General features: G+C 45.4%; 1 protein-coding gene across 2 annotated transcripts in view; it reads right to left on the reverse strand.

The window, feature by feature from the left end:
* Nucleotides 1-22786, reverse strand: part of LOC310752307 (protein bicaudal D homolog 2-like) — a 23864-nt gene continuing 1078 nt past the window's right edge. For both annotated transcript variants that reach the window (XM_083592389.1, XM_083592390.1), the window contains exons 2-9: nucleotides 19058-19277; nucleotides 18734-18946; nucleotides 16541-16693; nucleotides 10628-11035; nucleotides 6961-7728; nucleotides 2453-2604; nucleotides 1458-1662; nucleotides 1-664 (exon numbers count right to left, since the gene is read on the reverse strand). In XM_083592389.1, coding sequence (XP_083448515.1) covers nucleotides 659-664; nucleotides 1458-1662; nucleotides 2453-2604; nucleotides 6961-7728; nucleotides 10628-11035; nucleotides 16541-16693; nucleotides 18734-18946; nucleotides 19058-19270 — 2118 coding nt within the window. In that variant the 5' untranslated portion in view covers nucleotides 19271-19277 and the 3' untranslated portion in view covers nucleotides 1-658. The remainder of the gene's footprint in view (nucleotides 665-1457; nucleotides 1663-2452; nucleotides 2605-6960; nucleotides 7729-10627; nucleotides 11036-16540; nucleotides 16694-18733; nucleotides 18947-19057; nucleotides 19278-22786) is intronic.

Consider the following 22786-nt stretch of genomic DNA (forward strand, 5'->3'; position numbering starts at 1 on the left):
TGCAGGGAAATCAATTATTTATTTGAGGCAAACAACCAGGGCTCATCTTGCTCCAGACTACAAAGTAAACTGTTTCATACTCTTATACTCCTGGTGTCAGGATGGTGAGGTTAACAGGAGACACTGCTGGGTCCATCTCACAACATGTCTCATGGCTGCATGGGGCTAGTTTTCCTTCTCCCCACAATCCATGCAGTCAGCAATGTAGTCATTAACTATGTGCAAAACCCCATGGGGAGACAGGTAGAGAAGTGATGGGCCTGGGAGAGTACAGCAGGGCAAAGAAATTCAGGGGAAGGAAGAACCCATCTTTTCACAGCCAGACCCAAAGCAGGCAGCCCTGGTCATTAAGGCAGACATCAGTGTCTCACAAAAAGGCACAGTGTTAGAGGCGCTTAGGAAAGTCAGCACTGAGGCAAACAGAGAAAAGGTGTGTGTATCTTCACATAACTCTTAAGGCACGAGGGCAGGAAGCAAACACTGGCTGGAGGCCTGCTGCTGGCACAGGGTTCCTCTTGATGGGTTACAGCTTGCAGGTGCCAAGCTTCTCCATGTTATGCAATAATAATAATAATAATAAATGGAGTTCTGTGACCACAATGGAAGACACTGAATGAATGAGAAGTGCCTGGAAATCCTGCACTGGATACTGGCTGTCTCATCTCTGAAAGGAGAACGGGGACCAGGGAGAGAAGAAAGGCAGTTAGAAAAATACATTAAAAAGTACCGCTTGTTTTCCTATAGCTCTCCTGTGCTAGCCCTGGCATAGATACTCACATTACAGCTAAGCATTCACACAGCACTTGAACTGTTTAAGGTGCCACCATATTGACCAATATTGCTGACTGGGGTGGGAGGGAGGACACTGAGGCTGGCATAAGGCCACCTAGTGGGTTCACAAAGGCTTCAGTGCCACATTAGCTCTCAGTCATAAGGCTGCATGGAAGGTGGGGTAGGGGATTGCTATTGGTTCGTGGACAATAGAGCCTTGGCTCTCACATGTGTCATCATTTAATTTTCATTTACTGCCATTTATATCCCACCTTTTTCTCTATGGAGCTCCTCATATAATCCCCAAAACAGTCTGCTGAGAGGCAGTGACTGGTGGTGAGCTTCATGGACAAGTAGGAATTTGAACCCTGGTCTCTCAGGCCCTAGTCTGACATTCTAACCACATTACCACACTGACTCTCCTGGTTTATCATCTCTGCTTGGATAAGTAAGTGTTATTAAATCTGAACAAGTACACTGGTTATACATCACTCAAGGCTACACCTTCTCAGGGCTATTACCCTGCCACAGTTCTATGTGGAATTTTTACTGATAAATTTGAAGAAGCTGTGTATCACTCCCAAAGGCAGCTGGGCAGCATTACATCCTAAGCAGGTAAATGGCTTCAGGGGGGTTTTGTTTCACCATCCACCCATAGCAGAACTCATTGCTCCAACTGTTCTTACCGCACTACCCTTGGCTGGCCTGAGTGCCCTCCTGCTACTTCCCCGTGGCCCCTCAGCCGGGCTCTCCAGGCACTCCAACCTTTGTGTGAGTGCCAGCTTCTGCTGGATGGCCATGCGCAAGAGGGAACTCAGTGTCTTCTTCTCATCCTCAGCAGCTGCCAGCTGCCGCTGCATCTCATCTAGCTGACTCACATACTGGTCACACCTGGAGATAGACAGAGGTGGTGAGTTCAAGGCGAGTGTCAAAAAGGATCAACACCACAGAATCCTGGGCAGGCCTTACACCAGCTCTCAGTGCTTTGCATATACTCAGGGTCCCATCAAATGCCAGAAAAAGAATGGAATATCCCATTGGACACTAATCATTGCTTGCTGAAATCTTGGCTCCCTTTAAATTAAGGGTGGTTTCTAGTCCTTATGGTTGTGAAAATATATTGGAAAATGCATGAGCAATGCCTGGTAATATTTCAGAAGCTATAGGAATAGGGCTTCAATAATATGAATAGTTTGGCCAACTGTCAAAACAAGTTATGAGGAATCTAAGAAATTTTGTTTTATGTTGTGCAATATATAGGCTCTATATTCCACCCTTTGGTGGCACAGAATATGACAAACATTGCACAACTTGGAGTTTTGTTTTAGTTCAGCACCCCCTCAAAGAGCACCCCCTCACCCCCTGCAGCTTCCTTCTCTTGTGCAACTTCTGCGGTCTAAGCAGCTTTCCATCTCTTTCTATGCATTGTGTGAAACCAGCCTTCCTAGTCCACAACTAGTTGATATCACAATTACTTGATTCTCCCAATCTACATGGCAAGTCCTCAATTTCAGCACTTGTGTGAGGATAGTGGCACAATTCCAACATGAAACAGGAGCAGCAGTAGATCAAAGGCTCAATGCCAGCCCCCACCCACTTCAAGAGGTGGTTTACCTCCAACCTCTGTCCCACTGCCCCTTCTCTACTATAGACACAGCTCCCTGGGATGCCCGTTCCTAACCTGCTGGCGAACATGGCGCGTAGGGAGCAGAAAGTAGCAGCATCCTCCTTCAAGGCTTTCAGCTCATGACGCAGCTTGGCCATGGTCTCCGACACCAGCACCTTCTCGCCTTCAAACTGGCCTTTAAGGTTTGAGAGGGCGGCCTCTGCAGTCTAAAAGGGAAGGTTGCCAAGGGTCAGATGATGCACTAACAAAATGAATTTCAATAGGGACAAATGTAAGGTTCTACATTTAGGCAGGAATAACCAGATGCACAAATAAAAGATGGGGGACACCTGGCTTGCCAGTAGTAGCTGTGAAAAGGATCTAGTGGTCTTTGTAGACCACAAACTGACCCTCAGTCAACAGTGTGATGCAGCAGCAAAAAAAGCAAATGCTATGCTGCATCAACAGAAGTCTAGTGTCCTGGTCAATGGAAGTAATACTACCACTCTGTCCTTCCTTGGTTAGACTACGCCTGGAGTTCTGGGCTTCATAATTTAAGGAGGATATTGACAAGCTGTAACGTATGCAGAGGAGGGATGAACAAGATGAACAAGGGTCTGGAAACCACGCCTTATGAGAAATGGTTGAAGGAGCTGGGTATGTTTAGCCTGGAAAAGAAGAGATATGATAGCCATCTTCCAATATCTCAAGGAGGATGGAGCTTGCTTGTTTCCTCCTGCTCTGGAGGGTAGGACTTGAACCAAGAAAGGAGATTCCAACTAAACACCAGGAAGAACATTTTGACAGTAAGAGCTGTTTGACAGTAGAAGGGATTCTCTTGGGATGTGGTGGGCTCTCTTTCCTTGGAGGTTTTAAAGCAGAGGTTCGATGGCCATCTGTCATGGATGCTTAGTTGAGATTCCTGCATTGCAGGGGGTTGAACAAGATGACCATTGAGGTCCCTTCCAATTCTTTGACCTATAGCTTCTCCCCCATGGAAACACCCTTCACCATATGCAGAAAGTATCATTAAAGCATTGGCACACAAACATAGCGCACACACCCTTCTATGCTGCTCTGCATAGGAGACTCAAACAGGCACCTGGAACCATTCCACCCACAAGAACAATCTTGGAAGAGCCAGGCACATGGGGCTACCAGCCTGCTGATAAGGAAATACCTTCAAGAGGCTACTTCACTTTCAGGTCAGCAACAGGGAACACATCAACAGGACACCTTTTTCAGAGATTGAACAAGTTTATGTGTCTCTAGGATTACACTTAAGGGGGGCCCCATTCTTGCTTCAGCCCTTTTTAAAAGCAAGAGAAGATGCTCCAGCAAGGAGCCTCCAGAACACAGCCTAGGGTGCTTGAAAGATCCCAGTACTGCTCAATCCTGGTATATGTGCAAGGAGTATTCCCAATATCCAGTCTTACACATGCAAGCTCCAGGGACACATGCAAGCTGTGTCAGAAATTCATCATGTGCGTTTTTCAACAGGTGCAGGTTCAACTGCAACCACGTGGAGATCTCTGGATGCCAGGTTGGCAACTGACATCTCCATCTTTCATCTTCATCATCATGAAGATGATGGACTTTTTGGAGCTAGTCGACCTGACCGGAAGAGTCTGCGACCAGAATGAGGAGGAGTACCAGGAAGAATGGATGAAATTTAATGATTATTTAGTTAAATACATGTAAGTTAAATTAATTGGAAAAAGCTTGCAATCACCAGTTAGGCTTAGGACTTAAATAAGTAATGTGATGAATTATTATGTTTAATGCTGAATTGGGAAGAAAGAGTGATGTTAAGTGATTAAGTTAAAATTATAAGAACTTTGATTTGGAAAACCGTTAAAATGATAAGCACTGAAATTCAACTAGGGGGATACGAGGAAGTCACTTAACAATGTTAAGAAGATTAGTTTTAATAAGGTTATGGTTTATGTTTTTTTGTTTTTTGTTAGTGTGTTTTTAATTTTGTGAAAATCAATAACAAATTTTGAAGGAAAAAAAAGACATCTCCATCTGGCTGGCCCCTCGTTTTTTTTAAGCAGGTAAACGGAAGAGTTTATTTATTGCATTTATCTCCTGCCTTTTTCTCCAAGGGGTACATGGTTAACTTCTCTCCTTAATCTCTACAATGACCCTGTGAGGTAAGTTAGGAGGTTGTGCCTGGCCCAAGGTCACCCAGTGAGCTTCATGACTGAGTGGGGATTTGAACCCTGATCTTGTAGGCCCGCGTCCAACACTCTAACCACTACACCCAACTGGCTTCCTAGAGTACTTCTGCTATGGAGTAGTTTACATAAGTCAAGTACGTAAATAAATATGGAGAAAGAAAAATGTCACTTGGAGTAGGATCTGAAGTGTTTTCCTGAAGCTTGAATTTGTTTTATTCTGGTTTGTTCTACTTGATGTTTTAATGTGTTGTAAACCACCAATATTTTTTTCTTTAAAATGTAAAGTGGTATAGAAACAAAATTAACAACAAGCTTCATTTTTTTTTTTAAAAAAAAGGTGCCTAGACATTATGTTGTGGTGACCATAACATAGGTTTAAGGTGCCATTTGGTGATTAGGGTTAGGATGATGAGTTTCTAACACTGAATGCAAGCCCAGACCACCGCTCTTTTGGGATGCAGCCCTTTCTGCCTTCTTTCCCAGGCCTGGAAAGTTGGAGAAAACCTAGCAACAGCCTAAGCACAGGGCTCATGCTGCAAACAGTGAAGAAAGCAACAATAGTTGCTAGGAATGCAGGGCTGTGAAGAGAACAGTATTGGTGGGACCAGGGAGGAGCAGCAGAACAGGACAAGGACAGGAAGGTAAGAGTGCCCCAGGACTGCAGCCAAAGGAAGTGGGGTGGATAAACCCCTCCCAGACAATTGGAAATTCTATTAACAGGGTTGCTATAAGCTGCCACCCCCTCCAAGTGCATTTTCTTGGTTTGCACTGGATGCTGTCAGTCCATCCAGAGCTTAAATATGGCACTGGTATTTGGAAGGCAGGGTCTGCTGTCTGGGTACCTAGATAAAGTGTCCTGCTCTGCATTCCCCACCATCTAAGGTACAGCTAGTGGTTAAATGTGTCAAGGTTTTTTTCCAGCTGTTGTGCCCAAACTCTGGAACCCAGGAGGCCCACTTAGCCCCATACCCATCAGCTTTCCAAAGGCTAGTGAAAACCACCTTATTATTTAGGCAGACCTGTAGCCTGCCTCCCCAGTCTGCTGCTCTTTGATTGTTGTTATTATTATTATGTTTCTTGGTGGCTTTCCAAAAAAGCAGCTTATGAAACATTAAAACAAATGGTATGCAAGGGCCTGTGATCTCAGGCCATGCCACATCACATCCAGGCCTTTTTATGGGCCAAAATCATGTGGGAGAACTGAATGAGAGGTTGGGAATACAATTACACTCCAGAGAATCTTAGTTTTAGAACACGTTTCTAGCCTTCATTGTTGTAAGCCACCATCAAAATATTTCTGTTGTGGGAGGAGGAAATGCAGCTAATAAGAATCCACAGTTAACCTGACATGATGGAAGGATGGAAGCCACAAAGAGGATGACTTAAAGAGAAAGACATATGCACTGGAAAATATGTTTTTAAGGCATTGCAGTGATGGAATCCAATGGCTGGGTTGCTCTTAGAATGGTCTCTCTGTAAACAGTTTTTGTGAGTTTATTTATGGTGTAGCTTGACACTGTTATCAGTAGGAAGGAATGTGAGTTTGGGTAAGGCGAGCACAGATGGAGGAGACAGGAGAACTGCAATAAATCAGTGAACCAGGGAAAGAACTTTGATTTGAACATGTGAAAATATTCAAGCTGGAAAACAATGCCGAAATCTGGAAATAAGAACTTACTGAAATACTACACATGCTGCAATCAAATATACACACTAAGTTTTTTTTAATATATTTGCTGTTTGCAGGGTTGTAAAGGGGCAGCTGATGGAAAATATAATTGGAATTATGGGGTGATTTCAACTAGAAATTGAGAACTAACAGCAACGGGGGTCTATCATGGACATATCTTGCAAGAGCAGGAAATCACTTTTGGAAATTGTATTGAATTAATTCAGTAATGATTTGTAATAATTTGGAAAATCAATAAAAATAACTGGAACAATCCCTTGCTCTTCCCATGATAGACAGAAGAAACCTGTGTAAAATAAATGTTGTATAATTCTGCAATTTGCAAGATTGCAAAATATTGCCAAGCAAAGATTCATTTACTTTTAGACACAACATACTCACAGCCTGATCATACCTGTTTTGTGACTTCTTAACACATTCGGTTTTGCAGTCAGTGTAAGAAAATTCCCATAACTCTCACTGATGAGCCCATTTGGCACCAGTAGCCTAACAGAACCCCATTCTTCTTCCTCTACCTGCACTGTTTTGGCAGGAGAAGGAGCAGCAAGATGAAAAAGGTGCTACTGGCAGTGGGCAACCCACCAAAAGGGCTCATTGCACTAGCTGAGGGTGCTCCCAGACCCAGCTGCAGGCCCACACCTTTCTCACCCTCCCCATCCTATTCACTCAGGGCTGACTCCTGACCACAACCAGGCTACTCCTGCACCCACCTGCTTGTTGGCCTTGAGTACTGTGCGCAGGGTGGCGATCTGCTCCCGCTTAGTACTCAGCAGGGACTTCAGCTTCAGCACCTCCTCCACCAGCGCCTCCTTGTCACGTTCCAGTTCAGCACCATGCCCCATCAGGCCCTGCTGATGCACCAGGGAGAGCGCCACCTGCAGGTGCCCTAGTTGTTCTCGCAAGACGGCAGTCAGGTTGGCCACATTGAGGGGCTCCAACCCACAGGGGGAACTGGGGCTGCTGGCTGGGGATTGGTCCCCACTGCTGCTTGTCTCCATTTCTGTGAGTAGGAGTTTTCGGGAGGACCGTCTTCTGCACATGCTCCGGGCTCCACGACCTTCCCGGTAATAGTCCAACACAACACGCTGAGGGGTGATGCTGTGGCAGGCACAGACATGATGATACAGAGCGGCCATCTCCTCAGAAAAACCCAGGAGCTCTTCCTGGGCCTGCGCCAGCCGTGACTGACTCTCCCGTGCCATCCTTCGGGCAACCCGCAGCTCCGTTTCTAACTGAGCGGCTGCCTCCCTCTCCTGCCGGGCTGCCAGCTGGGCCTTTTCTAACTCTTCATGGCAGCGCTCCCTCTTACAGGGTGATGGGTGGTCCCCGCCATTGCTAGGGCCAGCATCCAGGGTCTGAAACTGCTCCACCTCATGGTTGTTGCACAGCTGTTGCTGGGCTAGAGCCTCCTGGGTGCTGCTCAGCTGTTTCTTAAGGTCCTGCAGGTCTGAGGCAAGCGAAGCCTTCTCATTTTCTGCCTAATAATGCAAACAGGAAATTAGAAAGGGGATGGGGAGAGAGTTTGGTGTTTATGTTTCCCAACACAAGGCATGGAGATAAACAGAGCCATAAGCTAAATCCAGATCCAAGGAGGCCAACAGAACTCTAAGTTGTTGGGACATGCTCAAGAGCACTTTATGTCAATAACTGGCTATGTATTTTGCAGAGCTACATCCTGGCATGGAAAACAGGAACTAAACTGGGAGTAGCTGGCAAGGACACTCTTAATAGGCAAGCGCTCTGAATGAGCAAGGACAGCGCTGGTTTTGCAGCCTTACCCCAGAGATTAAGGCTGCTCAGTTCTATTCCGAAACCGTGACCCTTTTGGAGGGATCAATACAGAAGGGACAGGCTTCTCTCTTTATAGAGCTTGCCACTCCCAGGTCTCAAGTTTCCATCTGGCCTTTAAAGAGCCATACAAAAAGAAGCTGAGCTTCCGGGCTTTTGATTCGCAGCCAGGTATTTCCTTTGGCCAAGGGCGGCCAGAATGAGGCTAGCCGGAAGTGACCCAGAATCAACTATCATAGCATTCACCTTCAGGAGGTTCTTTAAACTGTGGGTGATCTCTAATACAAGATAAGCTGTTAAAAATAGAAGGAAGATGGAAGAAGAGAGAGCTGCATTCTAGACAAAAAGTGGACAAAGTGGACAAATGTCTCCAATACCTTGCAAGAGTAGAACAGCATTCAAACCTCCTTTGCCAAGACAACTGGCTTGGCAGGAGGGAGAGATAATCTGCAGACAAGCAGCCTGAAGGGGGTGGGGAAAGTGCAACAGGGTCAGGCCAGAGCATGACGCCAGCTGGGCAGGATGTGCAGCTGCTCGGAATAACTTTAGTGGCTTCCTGCCACTCACTCTACAGGCGACTGAGAAGCTTCCAGCTCAACCGGAGTGGGGAGACAGACAGACAGAAACAAACAAACAGCAGACTCCACAGACAAGATTATTGGCAGAGTAGAAACCCGAAAGCAATGCCTCTGGCATCTGAGCGACTTGCAGTCAGAATAGCTCCTTTGAGTTCACTGTGGATCAATACTATCAAGCCATAATTTTGATCTTGCTTAGAAAATCACTTCCCAGCCTAGCATTTTCTTAGCTTTTGCCACACCCATGCTCCCCGCCCTACAGAAAGAGGAAATAGCCCCATTACAGTACATTTTAAGCTTTGAAGAACAGGAACCCACTTTTTGACATCACAGCCTGATTGCTCATATTGCAATGGCGGCCATTATTTGTGCTGTAATACCTTCATCCTCTGTGCCTGAGGCAAAACTGAATGGCAAGCAGTTCTAGGGGATGCCACCCAATGCTGCCCTGGACCACTTCATGATTACAGATGGAAAAATCAAGGGTCTACAAATCTAGCTGGAGTTGCCCTTGGCAGATAGTCAACACCAAGATATCCCACTCCTGCATCCTCTATGAATGGGGAGGGAATAATATTTTTCTCTAATTTTTTATTTTTCCTTAAAGTAAAAATAATATGGATAGAAATGTGCACCCCACCATGAGACTATCATTTATCATAATGATAAATTTCCAAAAAATTAAGGCTTCTTGAGATAGTTTGACTCCTTTATGTTTTAACAACATAAACTCCAGAAATATTCTCCATATTTTCTCAGTCATTTCTCTTCCATATTCCCCTTCTTACTTTAATAGCACACGTTAATTTATCATTAATCGCTATTACCCACACTTCTTTGTACTATTCTTCTATTCAGCATCCACCTTGCTTTTACCATTTCCTAGCTATAACTCTTGCCGCTGTCAACAAGTTTTTAAGTTCTTCATAGCTTGCGTACAGGGAGGGAATAATTCTGCTGGGCACAAGAGACCACTCACTCTCTCCAGGTTCTCTGACAATCGTGTGGCTGGATGAAAGCAAGGGATAAGTAAAGGTAAAGGGATCCCTGACCATTAGGTCCAGTCGTGGATGACTCATCTCGCTTTACTGGCCAAGGGAGCCGGCGTACAGCTTCTGGGTCATGTGGCCAGCATGACTTAAGCCGCTTCTGGTGAACCAGAGCAGCACACGGAAACGCTGTTTACCTTTCTGCTGGAGCGGTACCTCTTTATCTACTTGCACTTTGACGTGCTTTCGAACTGCTAGGTTGGCAGGAGCAGGGACCGAGCAACGGGAGCTCACCCCATCGCAGGGATTCGAACTGCCGACCTTCTGATCGGCAAGCCCTAGGCTCTGCGTTCTTTGCAGGTACAAGAGGGCTCTGGGCAGGAGGGGAAGTGGAAGAGAAAAACAAGGGGTCTTGCCTTGCCTCAGCACACTGGGCTTTGCACAGCTAGTGCCGTTTATTCCCCAAGCCCAGGATAGAGTGAGAACTGAAGCACATCCCTCCTAACAAGTTCCCCACATGCACCAGAGGACTCTTGTGTGGGAGATCAATGACTACTGCCCATTAGCCAAAGTAAGAGATAGACTGTGCAAGGAAGAAGAATTTGGTTTAAATGACACCCTCCTGTAAAAAACAAGTCTCTGCACATTCAAATATAAATTACCAGGGGCAAAGACTAAACTAGAATCTTCTTGCCAATACTAGCTTTGTTTTTCTACAATGGAGCATTAAACAATTTGATTCCCTCCCTTGAAGTATTACACAGTAACTACAGAGACAGGGGCAAGGACTTTTTCAGAAGTTGGATACACAGTACATGGTAGTGGACTGAATCTCTAACAGATCTGCAAACCCCAAGTTAGCCAGCTGGGGTAGGGTGAGGGGTGGGGATAGTTAACCATTCGCATTGGCCTAAAACATAGCACATCTTGCGCCGCTGTGCAACAGGAATGCAATTCACGTTGTTAGTCATCTCATATTGAAACCAAACCTCTCTCTGATCCACAGGGCTCAAGCTGCTTACCTGGAGCAGCTGTTGCTGCAGTTTGTGAATCTCTGCCAAGTTAAGCTCACTGAAGAGGTCTGCCACAAGACCAGGTGCAGGCCGGATGCTGTGGGGTGTGGAAGCCATGCTCCCAATGCTGCTGGCATTGGCAAAGCCACTATCCTGTTCCTCTGCACGGCTGTGGTTAAGCTCTTCTAGGTTGGCTTGCAAGCTGCTTAGGGAGTCATGGCGCCCTCCAGTGCAGATGGCCAGCTCTCGCCGCAATTCCTGCTTCTGCTCACGCTCTGCCTGCAGAGCCTCTAGTGCCTCCTGAAGTTGGTGTTCTGCCAGGTCCCGGAGACGACCCAGCTCCAGCAGCTGAGTCCCAGCAAGCACCAGCTCTTCCTCTCGGCAGCTAAGGGCATGCTTGATGCTCTCAAACTCCACCTGAGGAAGGAAAAAAGGGCACAATACTAGGTGGTTGGCTGCTGCTCATCATCAGGCCCTGCCTCCCCCAGTATTTCATCTGAATTACTGACATCCACATCTTTCAGCTTCAACATCACTCGGACCAGTTTGGCATGACTGAATATGGCACATGCTTACACTTTCTTTTTACACCAACAGATGGAAAACAACCCCCACCATCCTTTAAGATCCACCAGCAAGCCCTTCTTCCATGTCCTCTTATGTAAGTGTCACGCAGACATGTGGAATTGTGGACAGGCACCTGTATTGTGGAACTTCCTATCACCACCGTTCCAGACACCAAAACAAGAAAACCTGAGTGAGCTTTTAGTGGCCTATTCATAATGTAGATAAGCTGGACAGGCATTTAAGAGCTATTAAACAATTCTGTTTTATTCATCTTGCACATTATTCTGCAACAAGCTCAAAATAAGTTTAAAATGCAAATCCTATATCCTAGTAGCAAAGGTGGTGGTCCTGTACTTTTAGTGAAACAAGGCCATCAGCAAAGTCAGTATGTCTGCATAATTGTGGAACTATAAAAAAAAATTAGTTTAACTCAACACAGAAAGAGACATAGCAACAGGTATTCGAATCCAGAAATTGGACTATGCGAGCAATTAAGCATCAGTAAAAAGCAAGGGGAAAGGAACTTAAGAGATGGAAGGATGGAGACAACTGGTCTGCTCCAGTCCCCAACTATTAACACCACTGCAGAGAAATCAGTATTGTGGGTGCAAACTTGAGCATAGCAATTACACCCCCCAGAGCTTTTAAGAGCTCTGATCCCTTTGAGGTTAAAAGCCTTGGAGAAATATGTTCAATCTGATAAAAAATACTTCCTCCAAACCCAATTAATTGTACAGATCCCAGGTACAAAGGCGCGCACACACACACACACACACACACACTATATGTACTGTATTTTTCGCTCTATAAGACGGACCAGACCACAGACCACCTAGTTTTTGGAGGAGAAAAACAAGAAAAAAAAATATTCTGAATATCAGAAGCCAGAACAGCAAGAGGGAATGCTGCGCAGTGAAAGCAGCAATCCCTCTTGCTGTTCTGGCTTCTGGGATAGCTGCGCAGCCTGGCTTCTGGGATAGCTGCCAGTGTGGTGTAGTGGTTAAGAGCGGTAGTCTCGTAATCTGGGGAACTGGGTTCGCGTCTCCGTTCCTCCACCTGCAGCTGCTGGGTGACCTTGGGCCAGTCACACTTCCTTGAAGTCTCTCAGCCCCACTCACCTCACAGAGTGTTTGTTGTGGGGAAGGAAGGGAAAGGAGAATGTTAGCCGCTTTGAGACTCCTTAAAGGGAGTGAAAGGTGGGATATCAAGTCCAAACTCTTCTTCTTCTTCTTCATTCGCTCCATAAGACGCACACACATTTCCCCTTACTTTTTAGGAGGGAAAAAGTGAGTCTTATAGAGCAAAAAATACGGTAATTTCATTTTGTATACTGCCCTTCATATGAAGATAACGAGGGGATCACAACATAAAAATAAAAAATGAGAGCACAAATATAAATTCAACAAATATTACCGTATTTTTCACCCTATAGGACGCACTTTTCCCCCTCCAAAAATGAAGGGGAAATCTGGGTGCGTCCTATGGGGCGAATGCAGGCTTTCGCTGAAGCTTGGAGAGCGAGAGGGGTCAGTGCGCACTGACCCCTCTCATTCTCCAGGCTTCAGGAAGACATCTGCAGCCTAGGCAGCCCTGTGGGAGGTCCCGCAGGGATGTCTAGGCTGCGGATAGCAGCCTGCTTCCCGGAGTGTCGGGCGCCCTGAAAGTAGAGCGCCTGGCGCTTCGGGAACACAACCGCAGCCTAGGCAGCCCTGCGGGAGGTCCCGCAGGGATGTCTAGGCTGCGGATAGCAGCCTGCTTCCCGGAGCGTCGGGCGCCCTGAAAGCAGAGCGCCCGGCGCTTCGGGAACACATCCGCAGCGTGGGGAGCCCTGCAGGAATTCCCCGCAGGGCTCCCCACGCTGCGGATAGCAGCCTGTCGCCCGCCGGGCAGGGCGCCCTGAAGCAGAGCGCCCCGCGCGCCGGACAGACATCCGCAGCGTGGGGAGCCCTGCAGGAGTTCCCTGCAGGGCTCCCCACGCTGCGGATAGCAGCCTGCCGCCCAGCGGGCGGGGCGCCCTGATTCAGAGCGCCCCTCACGCTGAGCAGACATCGGCCAGCCCCACAAGCTCGGGGGACAGCAGGGAGGCGCAGCGTCGCCATCCCGCTGTTCCTCGACCTGGTTCGGTTTCTCCGACCTGCTTTTTTGGGGGGAAATAAAGGAAAAAAATTTTCCCTTTATTTCCCCACCAAAAAACTAGGTGCGTCCTATGGGACGAAAAATACGGTAATAGCACCTTAACATCGGAGGCCTTCCAAGAGGCATCCCCTGCCATGCCTAAACTATTGAGGTAAAAAAAATGGATCACTTGATATGGAATGACCCTTAGAGCATAATGCTGATAATGCCAAGGCTGCAGGTTCAATCCCTGTAAGGGACAGCTGCATATTCTTGCATTGCAGGGGATTGGACTAGATGATCCTCAGAGTCCCTTCCAACTCTATGATTCTATAAGAGGCTTGCTTCACGTTCCTAATAGTGGTACCTCAGAAATCAAACAGAATATGTTCCGGAAGTCCGTTCAACTTCCAAAACGTTCAAAAACCAAGGGGCAGGAAGCTCCTGCAGCCAACCAGAAGCCGCAGAAGTTGTGTTGGACGTTCGGGTTGCAAAAAGGAACACTCACAGGACTTCCGGTCAGCGCCAGCAACTGTAATGGCGGATTTCCTCCGATCTCCGGAGGAAATCTGCTTCGTGGAGCCAGGGTTCTACCGCTACGGCAAAGCGGGGACCCGAAAAAAATCACAGGCGAGGAAGCCTGTGAACTGAAGGCTCGGCGGGCTCCATTTGTGTCCCCCCCCCCCCGCTGCAAAGGAGCCTTTTTAAAGGCTCCGGAACATACCGGGGGTGAGCGGCGCGGAGCTGAGAGCTGTCTACCCGTCTCCGCGAAGCGAAGCCGCATGCCATGGTTGGAGAGCGCTGACTTCTTCCTTTGAAATTTGGACTAAAAGTAACAACCCGTGAGTATTACGGAAATTGGATATTAAAAATCCCCTTTTTTGATTCGGCACGAGCGGGGAAGGCGCAAAGAGGAAGTCCGTCTCCCCCTCTTGTAAACATTTTAAAGCAAGGACTAGATAACTAAGGTTGAAAAGAACATCTTCTTCGTGAGAAGTCAAAAGTAACTAATTTCACGTTTTGGCAGTATAAGTGAATGTGCTGGAGGATAAGAGTTAATTCTGAAAGTGGATTGTTACCCCTCCCCCAGGACCCGGGAGCGATCCGCGAGGGAGCCTGTTGGAGAGATTTAAAAGACTTTGACAGCTGTCAAACTAGCTGTCAAAGCTGAGAGGGGAAAAAAAGAGAGAGAACTTTGTTTCTATTGCCTCGGCTGGTCATATTTGTTACATTTAGGTAACAAATTGTCGAAAATCAAGGAAAATAAAGGACTTTTGGATTTATAACTGGAAGGAACACTAAGTAACCAGTACTCCCCTAGAGGGGGCTCTGGGACATTACAGAATGGCTGTAAGTGGAAAAATACAGACGGCACTTGAGAAGATCTTTCGTAGCCTGGGAAAACTTCAAGAACAAAGCACTGTTTTGGCTAGAAATGTTACAATATTGAATGAAAAAGCAAACAAACCTGCGGAAATTGGAAGGGACTTGACTCAAGTCTCTGTACCAGAACAAAAAGACTGTGCCCTTGAACTAAAAACTCTTGCAGCTGAACAAGAAAAGGAATTTGAGAAATTTGAAGAAGCTACATATGACAATTTAGAGGGAAAGGAAGGAGGAGCTATAATGCAGCAGAGGATTAAAGAAAGAAGCAAAAAACAAGATTTGGATTACAATCATAAATATGGAGACCTGGCAGGCCAAAGGCCTGTAAAGATGGATTTAAAGGAAAAGACAAATCTGATCAAAGTGGAAGCAGGAGTCTCTGGGACATTTGGACTTAAAAGAAGTAAAAAACAAGATTTGGATTACAATTTTAAATATGGAGGCCTGGCAGGAAGAAGTATGGACTTTATGGGGACAGAGCTTCTCCGAGATTTGGCGTTTAACATAAAGGACTATCAAAAAAACCAGCAGAGAGGAAAGGAGAGAGACTTAAGGGCCTCGGATGTGAGATCACCAGGCTGATACCAGATGGACTGATGGACATTGGTTGGAGATTGAAACCGGGAAAAGCGGGGAGTGGGGTTTTGGGTATCCAAAGGCGGTACAAATATATTCTTTTTTTTTTTCCTTTCTTGTAAATAATTTGTTTTGCTATTCTAGATTAAAATGGGGAAATCGTGAAATGGAATTGGGGTTGACTTTAGAAAAAGGTATTAAGAATAAGATTTGATGTATTAAGATTGAGATTTATGTTAAAATTGGTTAAACAAAAAGGATTTAAATATAATAAGGTAAAATTTGGGGATAGGAACTTGTTGAATTAAAAATTGAATTGGAATACAAGAAGGGGAGATGTGGGGAAGTCAAGGAAAAATGTTATTGAAAGGTATATGTTTGTTTTTGGTTTTTTCTTTTTTTGTGTGTGTTTTGTTTTTCTTTAATTTTTTTGAAAACTTCAATAAATATTTTATAAAAAAAAAAAAAGCAAAAAGGAACACTCACTTCCGGGTTTGCGGCATTCAGGAGCCAAAACATTCAACTTGCAAGGCGTTCAGGATCCAAGGTATGACTGTACTACTGTCTTTCTAGCAGCAGGCAAATATTTCTTTTTTAAACTCTCCAAGACAATGAAAAGGTTTTAAGATTTTAAATGGCTAACACTTTAAAACAGGGCTAGATTCAACTAATGAGTTGCGCTAGCAGGAGCTGGCACAAGTCCTGGTAGCACAATGTGGCTTCCCTGTCTCCTCCTGCACCCCCATATCAGCTTGGGAGGGTCAGGAGAACCTTTAGAACAGTGCAAATGGGGAAGAGGAGAGGAGAATTCTACCCGGCAAGCAGAATTCTTGCACTGGTAGAATGTTCATATTAGTACGACACTGAATTCCACCCTTAACGTTTTGAACTACAGCTTTAAATATTTTTAGACTGTTTATGATGGTTGGTTGCATGTTTTAAGTCCTGTAAGATTGCTCCTGCAATACTGCTAGACTGCTGAGGTTCAGAATCAACTAATCAAGGCTCAGAGTTCAGCCATCTTAGAAGTGTCTCTACAGCAGCTGTATTAGTATCACCCCACTTCCATCCACAAGCCAGCAAAGATCCATTGGGGCATGGTTGTAGGTGAAAGCAAACATACATTTGCAAAATTAAAGCAGGTGAACACAACCGAAGCAGTATTCCTATAAAGCAGATGCTATACAATGACGTGGTTGACATCTGGTCCACACCACTGTATGAAAGGCACACATTCAAGTGGTCAGTGCCACTATAGTATGTGGAAGATACCAATACCTGACTGCCCTTGAGCACGGAGACCTGCTTCTGCAGAGAGATGTTCTCCTCTTCAAGTTCAGCACAGTCCTGCAACTGACGCAGCTCCCGTGTCTTGACCTGTTTCATCTCCTCACATAGCCGGGCCTTCTCGGATTCTAGGATCTGACGTTCCTGGGAAGACAGGGGGAAATAGGAACCAAGTCAGACATGCCACAAACCACCCATCATATGGTATTACATCAAGGCAGGATTGGATAAGGAAGAACTTGATATAGGATATGTTAATGGCAAGATCCAATACCCAAAGCAACTTCATCCTACCTACAAACACTTTTTAAAGCTTTCTTATTCCATGTTAATTCATGGAGGCTCCTCATCAAGCTTTAAAACCCTGCTTTTCGGGGGGTCAAAGCTGCATGAGGAGCCTCCACCAGAAGAAAGTACTTGTTCATACAGCTCATGCAACTTGCTTCCAAAGGAGTCAGTGAGGACCAGCACCCTGGATGGCTTTAAAAGAGGACTGGTCCAATTCATGGAGGATAAGGCTACTAGCCATGATGGTGGCACTCTGCCTCCATAGTTGGGAGACACCAGTTTCTGAACACCAGTTGCTAGAAATCAAAGGAGAGGAGGGTGCTCTTGTGCTTGGGTCCTGCTTGAGGGTTGCCCACAGTCATCAAGTTAGCCACTGTGAGGACAGAAAGTTGGTCTAGATGGCCTACTCCAGCAGGATTCTTCTTACATTCTTGAGCACAGGGACCCCACCCCACCCCCATTTCAAAGCTTTGTCTTCCAACTTGGAGGATAACCAACATGGCAACGGGAGGCAGAGCTAGCATGATTGTCGCTGTGGTCCCCTTCATCTTTTTAACATGGCCCAGTAATGCCTGAGGACTTGATTATTAAATCAAAGTGAGGGAGAAGTGTCCACATGGTTTCACACTTAAAAGTATATCTAACACTTACATCAAGCTGCAAGTACAAGCTGCTATTGGTGGTCAACCACAGCAGAACATTTTTATGGCATGACAGTGAATTTCACCCACAGAGTACACTGTAGAAATAACAAAATGCAGGGAGCAACGTCTCACATTCTCATGGACGTCTTAATACTCCAGGAACAAATCACTACCACTTTTCCCATTTCACAGCTAACCAATTTTGCATTCTGGTTTGCAGGACCATTGTGTTAGATTCCCCATTTTTTGCTACTCTGTTTTTCTATGTTATACACTACCAAAGAGGCCCACACATTTTGGTTGGCTGGCTACCAAGGCTAAATTCTATGGTGGCCAAGATCTTGGTCCTCTCAATAGCAGAAGGGCAAAACCTTATTCCTGATTTTGCACCGTGTGAGCACTCGGAGCAGCTCAGAAACATAGCACAACTGTGGAAATGATCCTCCAAGTTACCTCCCAACTCAAAGTCTGGGGGAATTGCCACACTATCATTCTGAGGCATTAGACACACCTTTCAAGCTGCAAAATCCAACAACCACTGCAGACCTCCCCTGAAACTTGGAGATGGAAGTAGAACATGCATGAGGTTCTTCAAACACCTTGGAAGCTATGAGACACAGCCAGCCCTCCTCCCATTATGAGGGTTACCATAGTTGTGTTGTGTTTTAGAAGACCTCTAAAGCACAGCATGATTTCTGAGATGATTCCCCAAAGCGCCTCCCCAGCTTCAAGTTTTGGATGACCTCTAGGGTTCATCAAGCTCACCCGAATGGGTGGGATACTCTAGCTTTATAAACTCTAAACCCATAAGCATTTAGTTCAGTATTCTATGCAGCTGGCTTTCATTAGTTTAAAGAACAAAAAAAAATAGAACTTCCAGTCTCGATGGCTGCAGAAATAATCTTGAATACACATGGGCAGTGGTTGGTGAGATTTTCTGAACGGAAACAAACAGGACTTACAGTAGCCAGATACTGGGGCTGCAGTGCTTTATATAACTTGAGGGCCTCATCTGCCCCTTCCTGTCTTAGAAACTATTATGGCATATAGGTGGCACATCAATCAATAAAACAGTGGAAACAGAATTGTGCAAAATGCAGCCAACTGCTTACTACAAATATTTCATTCCTTTATCAATTTAGCAACTAACCTAATACACTTTAGTAAATACATATGTACAGACTTGTGTGCTAGACAGTTCTGAACTACAACCCGTATGGACCACCCCAGTTTCTTAACACAATCACATTACCTTCCTCAACTCCCGCAGAGCCACACTAATACGCTCATTTTCTACCCCATTGTTGTCCAACTGGGATCTCAGATGCTTTACATTGTTCTGAAGCTCCTCAATGGTCTGAGTCAGGCAGGCTTCTTTGGAAGCAGTTTCTCTGAGCAGACATTCTTCTCGGCTCTCACCGTCAGCTGCTGCCCGTTTGTGACTGCTGTGGGACTCTGCTAAAGCCTAGGTAAGATAGAAGGAGACAGGAGATTATGGTTAAGAGCACATTGCCCAAGCTGGAAACATGCTAAGGGCATCCTTGCCCAAGGCAGAACAGGGGAAACTTTCACTCACCTCCTTCATGTGGACCAGCTCCATGCGTAGCACCTCCAACTGGCCTTCCAGCTCACCACAGCGCTGCTTGAGCTCGCCATTTTCCTCCAGCACAGCCAGCCCATACTGTGCAGCCTGGACTTTTTCTCGGGTTGCCTCCTGCAGCTCAGCCACCAGTCGCTCCACCTCTGCTTGAAGCTTTTCTGGATCTTGGGCCATGGAGGCTGCTGGCATGCTGCCCCTGGCCAATGACAGATAAATATTTGCTAGGAGGCAGGAAAGCATAGGTGGAAGCACAGAAAATAAAACTATCAGGCTTCTCTATCCAATAGACAGAGCTGCCAGTCAATCCCCTTTTAAATCCCATTATGGAGATCCCTTGCACACCCAGATTTCATCTCCCCTGCTCATTCAAAACTCAAATATGCCACTGGTGCTCCAACTAAAATCTGGGGTGTTCTTAAGCCACCTCTTAGCACGGATGAGTAACATCTCCAGGCAAGTCTAATCTATTGATCACTCTGACCTATACTAAAGAAAGAGACATATTTTACTCATTTTTATTTAACAATATATAACGCTTGGTTGTAGTAAAACCTCTAAAACAGTTATAGGCAATTAACTGAATAGACATGTATGTGGTAAGTCAACTGCACAAGTAAGGTTTAATTTGTGGCTTCATACAGTAACATTTACAAGTCTGACTTGACCTAACCCCCACCATAGACAAAACAGGCCAAAGATGGCTCAGATGTTGATTAGCTAGGAGTTAGCCAGGAGCTTGAGAAAACACAAACAGCAAATAAACAAAAATACAAAATCAGAGTACTAGCCTCCACTAATCTGATTACTGCACCTCAACACATTTTGAACTTTTATGGAGCTAATGATTCAAAGTCAGGCAAAGAGTTATTGTTCTGGGAGGCATCTGAGAAAGAATAGTTTAGATGTTAGCCTCAGACACCAAGGCATAAAATATTTAAGTTAAAGGTAAAGGGACCCCTGACCATTAGGTCCAGTCATGACTGACTCTGGGTTTGCGGCACTCATCTCGCTTTATTGGCCTGTAGAGCTTCCAGGTCATGTGGCCAGCATGACTAAGCTGCTTCTGGTGAAACAGAGCAGTGCACGGAAACGCTGTTTACCTTCCCGCTGGAGCGATACCTATTTATCTACTTGCACTTTGACATGCTTTCGAATTGCTAGGTTGGCAAGAGCAGGGACCGAGCAACAGGATCTCACCCTGTCACGGGGATTCGAACCGCCGACCTTCTGATCGGCAAGTCCTAGGCTCTGTGGTTTAACCCACAGCGCCACCCGTGTCCCTCCTATCAAATATTTACTGGGAGTTTTAATCCTCTATCTCAGCATGCAGGCACAACTACTTAGAAATCAATTAACATGTATGATTCATCATGCAACAGTCGCAGCTGGAACATTACTGTGCCAAACATTGGTGCCTATTTGGTCAGAAACATCACAGACCTCAGCCCAGAAATTGTATCCCACCCTTTCTTTCTCAAAGGACTTCAGCATGGCATAATTAATAACCAAGAGGGAATCAGATGGAAAGATAATAGTACCACTGGGAGAGGCAAATTCAACCCGCCCTCAAATTACGTTCAATGAGAGCTCCCCTGCTCACAATAGATGCGGCTGAATATAAATGTACTGCATTGCTTCTAGAGGAGACCTTGGCTTTGATAGACCCTCTGGATGCATGGAACTCAAAAAAGCATCCAGTGAAAACACCTCCATGCAAAACCTTGCCTATGGAACATGCTCCTTGAAGCATACTAAGAGAGGCTGCTACTGACAGACTGTACTGACTACAACATGATACATAGAAGGAGTTGCTTTTTAGGGATATATGGGACAACATTGTTTTATGTTTTATAATTTAGATAGAAGTAGCATCTACCCTATGAGAAGAACTGACTTATAGGAAAAGACCAAGGGATGTCTGGAAACTGGGGAGATGCCTTTCAGATACTCAGAACTCAGTGAAGGCAACTGTCATTCTTTACGCAGCATCCAGTACCGTCTCTGTGCATGGAAGTATCATTTAGGAATATGCAAGCTTCCATAAGGAATATGGAAAATATAAGCATTTTTGGTGGTGGTAGTGGTGGGGATACAGAGAAAGCATGCAGCCATGCTTAAGAAGGTCAGGAGTGAAGTTTGCTTTGCTTGTAATAGGGAGGGGGCAAACAGCAGCAGAAAAAAGCTTCTCACACTGGCTAACCATTATAACTGCAAGCTTCTCTAAAAAAATAACACAAGCAGTAATCAGAAGAAAATATCACTGTCTAAAGGGTGGAGTATCACATTAGAGTTCATGTCACAGTTCACAACAGCTGTAACTTGCTTTTTGTTATTAGTTAATTATCTGCTGTTAACCAAGTGTTAATGCTTTGACAATTACCACAAATTACGCAGTCAAGTTTACATTTAGGGAAATCGCAGGGATCAGCACACCCAGCGTGCAACGGATGAGCCTCCACTCAGGAAAATTTCTTCACGATCAATGTATCTTCTACTACCAGGCATTTGGCGAAAAATGTTTTTTGATTGGCCAGACATCCAAAACCAAGCTATATGCTGACCTAGAAGATATGTGCCTTGATTTCCATTGCTCCCCATTACAAAATATAACAAAATGTTGTCATCCACTCCTTAACATTAACAAGCATTTTAAAGGATGTAACAAAACAACTCCATCAAAGAATGGTCCACCAGACTTGTAAATAGTTACTTGCCTAGAAAGTAAATGTTATTTGCACCAGTCTATCTTGAGACAATGGAGCGTGCCTCTGTCTTCCCTAACACCCCAAAAAATAGATGTTACTAGCTGGAGAAGTACTAGATAGCAAAGGTGGAGAAGGGTGCCAGCCTTCCCTTTACAACCCAGAACACCTTATTTGCACCCGTCCAGCTCCAGGAGTACCCACGGAACCAAACACTATACTGCAGTTTGCAATCACAGGAAATGAAGCAGACAGGAATAGAAATGCAAGGTTGCCCAGAGAAGATTGCAAAAGAGAAAGATGTGAGACTGCCACTTTGTTTTCTGAAGCAAGTTGTATCTTTTCCAGATCATTTTGCTAAGAAAACAAAGAGCCTTAGGACACCTTAAGGCTAGTAAGATTACCACAGTTCCTACGGTGGGTACTAGAGGAAAGGAGGATATAGCTAAAAAAGCTAGAACTAAACTCTGCTTTCACAACAGTCTTCAGACAGGCTTGAGAGACTTCTGCTTTGATGACACATAAGCTGATCAACCACCACTTGACTTCCCTCCACACCAATGCAATGAGAGTTACAGACTACAGCACTACCTTTATGAGTCTGTCAGTGACTGAGTGCAGGGCAATGTTAGTACTGTAATAAGTGCAGAGGCCTACTTGCCACCAAGGTGAAATGGATTTGCCAGGGCTGTACCAATTTAGGACCACAGGTGAGGGCTCACAAGAGAATGGACTGTATGAAAGAGCACTACATCACACAAGCTTTCACCTGGAGGTTCAGTTGGTATAGCCCTGAGGCAAACTGGCCATTTTAAAGAGAACTAGGCTAGAGCTGAATGTATGAGCAGGTGAGAAGGAGGACACAGTCAAACAGCTGAAACCCAAAGTTAAAAAGGCAGTAAGCAACAGGAGTCAAAACTGCAGCAATCAAGATACCGCAAGTATCAAAGGAATGCTCCCATAAATAGTAAGAACAATTGCAGAAAAATGCTGTAATATCCTG

The sequence above is a fragment of the Podarcis filfolensis genome (assembly GCF_964270895.1).
Source record: "Podarcis filfolensis genome assembly, chromosome: 17".
Taxonomy (NCBI): domain Eukaryota; kingdom Metazoa; phylum Chordata; class Lepidosauria; order Squamata; family Lacertidae; genus Podarcis; species Podarcis filfolensis.